This window comes from Nicotiana sylvestris, chromosome 2, assembly GCF_000393655.2.
Source record: "Nicotiana sylvestris chromosome 2, ASM39365v2, whole genome shotgun sequence".
NCBI lineage: Eukaryota > Viridiplantae > Streptophyta > Magnoliopsida > Solanales > Solanaceae > Nicotiana > Nicotiana sylvestris.
In genome coordinates, this window is record NC_091058.1 from 18,698,539 (window position 1) to 18,707,800 (window position 9,262).

The 9,262-nt window shown below is 36.3% G+C and overlaps 1 protein-coding gene across 1 annotated transcript; it reads right to left on the bottom strand.

The window, feature by feature from the left end:
* Positions 1-314: 314 nt before the first annotated feature.
* Positions 315-7,481, bottom strand: LOC104227250 (protein STRUBBELIG-RECEPTOR FAMILY 8). The gene is made up of 16 exons (XM_009779464.2): positions 7,168-7,481; positions 6,430-6,562; positions 6,265-6,336; positions 6,109-6,174; positions 5,946-6,017; positions 5,744-5,815; positions 5,076-5,147; positions 4,932-4,997; positions 4,772-4,837; positions 4,373-4,686; positions 3,966-4,222; positions 2,313-2,584; positions 2,094-2,229; positions 1,477-1,619; positions 1,233-1,389; positions 315-758 (listed from the first exon to the last, which is right to left on the bottom strand). Exons 1-16 carry the CDS (start codon positions 7,289-7,291, stop codon positions 609-611), a joined length of 2,172 nt encoding a protein of 723 aa, XP_009777766.1. The 5' UTR covers positions 7,292-7,481; the 3' UTR covers positions 315-608.
* Between the last annotated feature and the right edge of the window lie 1,781 nt (positions 7,482-9,262).

Genomic DNA, 9,262 nt, shown 5'->3' on the forward strand with positions numbered 1-9,262 from the left:
ATAGACCCTTATGATCCGGCTCTTCCCCGAACCCACACATAACAGGAGCTTAGTGCACCGGCTGCCTCAGAGGAAAGAAACACGTTTGCAGATGTGGACTCCTACTCTTGTTTAAAAAACTTAGCTCGCCTGGATCGACCAATTTAGTGACTGGAAAAATGAAAGAAAGATCCCAAAAAAAAAGGCAATATGTATGCGCTGTTTACCATAAACTTGGAACAAATGAAGCAAATCCTAATGAGAAACCAATGATCAACCATAGCCGGCAGGCAAGCCTAGAGTACTGCTGGAAAAATTGTAATATAAACAACATAGAATGATAATTTGTTGCAGTATTCTTATTGACAGTGATGATCTTGACATATATCCATTATCCCAACGATGACTGTAAATACACTCTGAAGGACATTGTCAGTGAATTATGTACCTCAAATTGGGATGGAAAGAAGCTTTTTTTAAAATAAAAAAATTGGAAAGATGTGAAAAATAATTACATTTTTAATGTGTCTGGTATTCACACCTCCGAGTTTTATCCGCCATAGTTACTCTTGACCTTTGCAGAAGTTACTTACAAAATTGCAAAGGCTGCTTCATCATGTAAGTTTATATTATGGCATGTCAACCGTCTCATGATCTGGAGTCTTGTATGTGAAAGCTGATTCATCACTGGATCGTCTTTTGACCACACTTGCCCTTTGCATTAACCGGACCAGCGCTTGCACAACTTCAGACATTGGGGGTCGAAACTCAGGTTCAGGCTGTACAAGAAATAGTTGACCAGATGTCAAAAGGTTACTACCAGGAAGAAAAAGGTCACATTCAAATTATTACAAGTAATTCACTTCAGGTATATCAATGAGCAAGTATTCATTATATTTTGGTTGAGTCCATCAAATCTTCCTTCATGAGTTGGCTGATCTTGAAGGCGCCTTAGATCACGAAAAGCTTAACTAAAAGTAACTTTCGACCGTGGTGTGCAAGAACTTTGCTTTTGAAGTTCCCAAACTTTATTAACCATTTGGGCGCTCCCGCCATACCAAGACTCACAGGCATTAAATGCAAGAAGGTCATTTATTTGCTGAAGCGATTGGTCCTTGAGTATGTAAATTCCCTATGATTGACTTTCCCTTCCATCAAAGATATATGGGAGTCCTTTCATCTTTTAAGCTTCCTACAGATAGATAAACAAATGCGTATACTCTAAATGAAAGATTGTGCATATAAAAGCTCACCTGAACACAAAGTGCAATAATATCAGCAAATCGGGACAAAGACTTTGCAGGATACATGCCATTTAGTGCAGGATCAACCATTTTTGATAAGGCATCTATATCATGGAGTTGAGGCGTAGCCCATCTCACAAGTGACTGTTCCGATCTCATTCTTGAACTAAATGATTTATTAACAAAAAAATCAGGTCATTAATAAAATTCATCAGAGTAAGTCAACTACCAATGTCTGCATGATCAAGTTTACCTATCAAGTGGCTTCCTTCCTGTCAGCAACTCCAACATTACCACACCAAAACTGTATACATCACTTTTTACAGTATATATTCCAGATAAAGCAAATTCCGGAGCACTATAACCAAATGAACCAACCATCTGTGTGGATGAAACCTGTCAACATTAAGAGGAAATTACAACTTTAGCCAATAAGTTTTACCATAATCAGTTAGCCTTTTGAAGCATGAGCTTTCCTTCAAAGGAACTTCTGCATAAGGAGATTCTTTCTTTTCCAAAAACTATTGACACAACTAAAAGGATTTTCTAGGCCGGGGAAAAGGGGTCTTCACTAAAGGTTGTGCACATTGATAATGATCGTGTTGAAGCACCTAACATTGCTCTAGAAGAACAAAAACAAAACTAAGCTGTCACAATCAGAATCTCCAATTCATGACTAGTCTTGTAAAGCTGTACCAAGAAACAGCTGCTTAACAATATTTGCTCTTACTAGAGTATTTCAACTGGTAAATTGATTGGCATCATGTCATAAACATTATATGTACCACCCAACATTATAAAGAACCTTGTTGTGCCAGACAAAACGACAATAATAATGTAGATTACAGACAATTTGCTTTACAAACTCACCGGGCGTTCTGTGTTTGGATTCAAAGCTGCTAACCCACAATCTGATAAATGAGGATTGAGTTCTTCGTCTAGTAAAATATTTGCGGATTTGAAATTTCTGTGTACAACAGAAGGTAGACAAACTTCATGCAAATACCTGAAAATACAAGGTTTAAATTTTAAGCCAACCCAACAAGCAAAGGGCTGAGACAGGTAAAATACTATACAACTTCTACATACTCTAAAGCTCGAGCAGTGCCAAGTGCTACTCTAACCCGGGCATTCCAAGTAAGCAATGTGCTCCTCTCATCAGCAAAGTGCAGCATATCATGCAGGCTACCATTTGCGACATGGTCATAAACCAGAAGACGCTGCCCATGCTCGGCACAGTATCCTATCAATGCAACTATGTTTTGGTGTCTCAGCCTTGACATATTTGAGACAGCTTCAAGAAAGTTATCTTCCTCCTGCAGCGACAATGCTGCACTATCGATCTTTTTGATGGCCATTATCTGGTATAGACAGTTGTTAGTTCATATGACCATTGACAGTTTCAGTTAGCACCTTTTGTAGAAGCTACATGAATGCAAAATAATAGTTTCCCTATCAATAATGTTATTGACACATCAAATATCAAATCATTTATTTGAACAGTTGGCATCAAGTTGGGAGCAGAGAAATAATCGACATAATTGGTTCATTAAAAAGAAATAGCCAGCAGCACACCCTATAATAAACCAAAAAGTAGAAGATATATATAGTAAGTCGAACTCTAAAACTTCTACGAACGTTTTTGCTTATGACTACATCATATAACCGACGGACAAGGTTAGAACATCATAATTATTTCTGGCTGAAAAGAGAAGTGAGATGAAGTGACCATATTATTACACCCATCAACACAAGAAGATAGACAAAAGCAAAGATGTGACCCAACAGAGGAGTGAACAATTGGCACGTGTGGGCAATCAACTTTGTAAGATATAGTAAGTTGAACTCTGAAACTTCTAAGAACGTTTTTGCTTAAGACTACATCATATAACCGAAGGACAAGGTTAGAACATCATAATTATTTCTGGCTGAGAAGAGAAGTGAGATGACCATCAAAGTGACCATATTATTACACCCATCAACACAAGAAGACGGACAAAAGCAAAGATGTGACCCAACAGAGGAGTGAACAATTGGCACGTGTGAGCAATCAACTTTGTAAGAGATCTAACAGGCAAGGGGAATCAAAGAGTATCAAGGACATAATCTCAGTAAAGAGAATCACTAAACAGATTACTTACTAGCAAGAAGACCTAATATTTTAACTCCCATGCAGCAGAGCATCAAGAAGTGTGCTAAGTTCTACTTAGCTTTAGTAATACACAGATCAAATATTTACCCTTGTAAAGTTTGCCACAAAGAATATTGTGAAAGAATCTAAGGATTCCACCCAAATCTTAAGGCAATGGATATGGTAGGCCAAGATATTCATATACTGCTTTGGATGCCCCCTCATTCACCTGAGGTGGGAGATTATATAACACAACAATCCTTTCTTTTTTTTGAGTAAGATAACATTTATATAACACAACAATCTCCCCCACGTATAATGGCTCGATACCATGTCAAAGCATCTTAGCAACCACCCAAAACCCTATGGTGATGGATGGAGTGGCCAAGATCTATATATACCTGTCTTGATGTCCTTGAGGATCCGATGAACAATATCCAACTCACAAGTATGCAAATTCTCTAAGCATCAAAATGAGGATGTCCTTGAGTGACAGATTAAATTTATTTAATGTTGTTCAGCTTTAAATATTTTCGAATGCACATCCCACATAAGTACCAAAGGTAAGAAGTGACATGGTATAACAATTGAATGTAAACATCTCAAATTACCTTCCCATTAGGAAACTCTGCCCTATAAACACGCCCGAGAGATCCTTCACCGATGAGATTTTCTTGACTGAAGCTGTTTGTTGATGTTTGCAGAGCAGCAACAGTATAAGAAGTTGCAGTTATCGGGGACTTCACTCTCCTTACAGATCCATTCTTCCCTTGTATCCTTTCAACTGTCACCTTCTCTGTAGGTGGGGGCTTCAAGTCAGCTACAGCAGCCGCAGGCTTTGCCCTTTGCTCTTGTACCTCCATATTCACTAAGATTAAGCAGAATATATGAGAAACGAACCAAGCTAGTGCCAATTTCCAAATGAAGATAACACATCACAATACAGCGGTTTGTCATCTGAGGGTATTAGCACCAATCACAATAATGAGTCAGGAGGAAAAAAGTTAATAGAACAAACCTATATCTGTAACTGGAAGACTTCCTGGACTTGGAGAGGGTCTAGCAGCAATTTCCTTGCCCTTGCCCCTCCGGAAGCAAAATACAAGTGCTACCAGAGCAAAAAGAACTGCTAGAGAAGATCCAATAACTATGCCAATGATAGCTCCAGTTGTCAATCCCTTCTTTTTATCCCCATTTTCTGGATTAGAACCTGGTCTTGTACGTGAACGAGGAGGAGAGCGGTTACGGTTGTTGCGAGATCTGCCAGGAGGAGGTGGAGTGTATGGTGGTGGAGGAGGAGCTGGACTATTTGCAAAAGAATTTCCATCATATCTGTCATGTTAGACGTTATGTCACATCCCTTGAAACTGTAACAGTCTAAACCATGTAAAAATATATAAGATGTGAAGCCACTTACACGAAGTTAGGGATAGATAGGAGTTCATTTGGGATCCATCCATTAAATTGATTCTTTGCAACATTTCTGCAGAAAGGTTTTTTTTCCCATAAAAATCTCTATTAACATTGAATCAAACTAGCCAGGCCCATTAATTTACAAATAAAGTGTTGAGACTTACAAATTAGTCAAAGGTAAACCAACCAGGATATTGAGAGTACCACTGAGCTGATTGTTTTGCAGATGGCTGCCAGAAATTTCAATATCATGTGTAAGTCAAATAAAGGAACAGTAAATCCTATGAGTAGAAAATTATTTTTCTTACAGTGTGGAAAGATTTGTCAACAAACTGAATGAAGGAGGGAGATCTCCAGAAAAGTTATTCGAAGACAAATCCCTGCAGTAGCAGCAAATCAGTGAAAGATTAAAACTAGTGAAACGAATGTTCTGAAAGCCATGAGGAATCAACATAGCCAGAAAGCTCAGCAGGGTACGGAGCGCTACTGCAAATTACACTGTTTCCTTGAATTGGATTCTGAAAGATCCAATAAATGAAAACGAAAAGCAATTAAAGCTTCAAAGAGGAGAAGGACGCCAATCCTATTACAATCAAAATGATTTTCACATAAAAAGTGTATGAAAGAAAATAAAAGGTTGGAGTTCGCAAATCATCGTTCATTAAAATTAGCGAATCTAAAAGACATCTATACATGATTAAATCCTATATTTAGCATGTGTTATCTACGTCTCGAAGCACTCATGTCTGTCCATTGTAGGCAAATCAAAAAAAATGAAGGGCCAGAAACTGCAGGTTGGAGTCGCCATTTTATAATGAATTCAACCTAGTAACTGGACTTGAACTGGAACAGGAAATGTATGAGCTCTTTCAGAAAAATATAAAAATAAAGAAGGCAGAAGAAGTAAGAAGAATAGAAAAGAAAGGAGGAATCAACCAGAAAACATCAATTAAGTAAAGATTAGTAGAATACTTACAAGGTTGCCAGGTCGGAGTGATTGGTGAACACATCTCCAATTGTTTGAGAGAGTGAATTACGGCTAAGATTCCTAAAAAATGAACTGCTGAGTTAGCTATTTTGAAAAATGTTGCCTAAAATGATCAACGAAAGAATAAAGCGAAGACCAAGCAAATGCTAATTTTGTTTTGGGAAAGTACGTCGCAAGTCTGCCCACTCACAGATAATTAAGTGTAACCATGCCAGCAATAGAATAAGGAATGTTGCCACTTATATTGTTCTTTGCAAAATTCCTGCATTGACAATTATTATGTTGTCAGTGAGTCAATCATAAACAGAAAAGTTCTCAAGCAAACCAAACACTTTATAAGGAGCAAACATTACAGGCTGGTGAGATTGGGCGGAAGCTGATATGGAATAGTATCATGAATGTTGTTGCCACTCATATCCCTAAAAGACAACAAAGTGCAGAAGTTCAATTTTATTGCGATAGTAGGTCCTCTAAACTACCCTTTGCCCCTTAAAAGAAAAAGTGCTTACAAGTTCTTTAACGAGGTAAGACCATTGAGCATGTATCCCAACGTTCCATTGAGTCCCAAATCAGGAATTTGACTGTCACAGAAAGAACCGAATATTATGACTATCAATTAAATCATAACTAAAATGTACAAAGACGTGCACTAGGTTAACGGTATACAAACTTACATTGAAACAACAGAAGTTCCCTGACAAGTGATTCCTTTCCAAGACTCGTTACAGGGATCACCACCATTAGACTTCCAATTAGTGAGTTGTGAAGGACTATTCAACGAACTATACAAGACCTGAAGAGCTTGCACTGCAGATTACAAGAGTCAGGCAATGAACATAGCCAGAAAATCTCTCCAACAAGATTCAATATTTATGCAGTAAAGCCTCAATCTTAACTAGCATTGGCTCTGGAACTTGCTAAAAAGAAGAAAAATACTCAGAATGGGGAAGAAACCATAGTACCAAATTAACAAATTCTGCATTCAAATCAAACAATTTAAACATTCAAACCAATAGCATGCGTTATTAGATCACAATCTCAAAAGCTCTCCAAGTTAAACAGATGATTCATTTTATTTATAGTAGTAAAAGCATAAAGACTGAACATTTTCATAGTAAAGCCTCATTCTTTGACTTGCATTGACTCAGAAACCCAATAAAAAGGGGGAAAAAAGGAATCCCAGAAAATGAACAAGCAAATACATTACAATATTAACCAAATCAGGCATTCAAACATCAAACAATCAGAACAACCGAGCTCCTAATCACACATTCAAGTGGGAAAAGAAAAAAGCTTCAAGACTACCAAAACAAAAGCTAAGCCCAAGCTCAACAATCGTACTCTAGACTCTAGAGATGGATCCAAGATTTTAAATCAGTGAGGTGCAAAAGGGAAAAGGTGAGAAAACTCACAATCATTAGGATCAGTGTTTGCTTCAACAACAACAACAAGAGATGAGTTAAAAAACACTGCCACGATCACCACCAGTAGCAAAGTGTGGGAAATGGTGTCTTGCTTACACGTATTTCTCTTCATTTTTCTACCTTGTTAGCTTAGTGTGTGACAAGAATTAAAAGGGGTTGTACAGAAACAAAGCTAAGAAGGAAAAGCATGGAGAAAGAGAGACATGGAAATAACATTGGCACTAGTGGTAGTAGGTGTCACCATCGTTAGAAGAGCTCTCCCTGAATCCAAGCTCTCCTCCGAGTAATGAAGAGAGAGAATTTTATATGTATTGACTCCACTTATAGTGTGTATCTATAGCTGTCGGCGAAATTTTTTAAAAAATAATACTCCTAGTAGCTTTAATTAAGAAATTACCTTTGGCCAAGCTTTTTTTTTTTGCCAAAAATACTTTTTTGGGAGGTATTTGGCCAAACTTTTGGAATGAAAAAAAAATATTTTTGATGAGAAACAGAAAAAGTAGTTTCTCTCCAAAAGCACTTTTGAAAAAAATACACTTAGAAGCAGTTTTTTAAAGCTAGGTCAAACACTAATTGCTGCTCAGAAGTACTTTTCAAACTAATTAGCCAAACACAAACTGTTTCTCACCAAAAGTACGTTTGAGAAAAGCACTTTTGAAAAAAAACGCTTCTCAAAATAAACTGATTTTTGCAGTTTGGCCAAACGGGATATTAATTAAATACCATCCAGGTTCATTATGGCTTGTTTGGATTATTGTTACTTGTTGAATTGAATCGTATTGTTACTTTAAATATAATATTTGTTTTGATTGTTACGTAAATTTTTATTGTATTGTATCGCTAAATCCGTCATTATGTAACGACAAAAAATGACACTATATGGAACGACTGATTTGGTGTGGTGGTATTGTTCTTATTTTTTTCTATCATTCTTGCCCTTCCATATTATTAAATAATCTTATTTTATCCTTGACTCTACCTTTTCATATAATAATTCTATCTTGTACTTTATTGTTTCTTTCTAATATTCCAAGTTTATTTTTCATATTGTTGGTGCATGACATCATGAAACAAGGGAAAACAATTTATATCTAAACATTGTATACATTTTTAAAACGATACAATACAATATTATATGATACATTATAAAATGATACATAACAATCATCCAAACAAGTCGTACGTATATGGCTCATTTAAGCTCTTAACATTTTTAGAACACAAATTTAAAATCAATAATACTTTTGTATGATTTATGACACTTTTGATATAATTTCTAGATATGTAATTTATTTTTAAAATTAAGAAATGAATGGTCCAATTCGCATAAAACTTTAGATGCATTCATTCTTATATTTTAGCTTTGCTATTTTTAGTATTTACTTTCTTCTTTGCGAGGTAACGGAGTAATTTGATACAGTATTAGTTTCTTATTTTATTTCTGTCATGATTGGAAAGGATCTCTTTAAAAAATTGAGAGTGAAAAGTTTGGTATGAAGTAGGCAGTCAACCGGCAAGCAACATCTTTGCAAGGGAGATTACTTTAAAGGGAAGACCTTTTTAGTGGACGAAAATACCCCTCAGAATAGAGGCTTATTGCTTATGTACCATTTCATTACGGACGTAGGATTTGGAACAGCAAAGAGTCAAATATACCTTTTATACTATCAGAAAATACTTACACACCCTTCGCTATATTTTGGGTCTAAATATATTATTATCGTAATACTATTAGTTCAAATATACTTCTCTTTTGTTAAATTTGTCCAAGGTGGACATCCAATCCTATGTAACATTGATATTTGATGAGGTGTCATCCACCTCAGCGCCCCTAATCTATGTATAAAAGATTAAAATTTGGAATACAATATTTTTTGTGGTAGCGATAATAATGTCAATAGTAGTGGAGAGGAATAAAATTTAGTGGTAGAAAAAAAATAGAAGGGAGGGGTAAAATGGGTTAGGGGCGCTGATGTGGCAAGCCATGTGGCATCCACCTCATCAAATGTCAGTCACACGTAGGATTGGATGTACATTTTGGATCAACTTAATGGAAAAGGGGTATATTTAAACCAATAGTATA

Coding starts and splice junctions, on each gene's coding strand:
- LOC104227250 (XM_009779464.2), bottom strand. CDS start 7,291: ATGAAGAGAAATACGTGTAAGCAAGACACCATTTCCCACACTTTGCTA. Junction 1,620..2,093: donor ATCCAAACACAGAACGCCCG/GTGAGTTTGTAA, acceptor TAATGTTGACAG/GTTTCATCCACACAGATGGT. Junction 759..1,232: donor TTATTGCACTTTGTGTTCAG/GTGAGCTTTTAT, acceptor TTTCTTGTACAG/CCTGAACCTGAGTTTCGACC.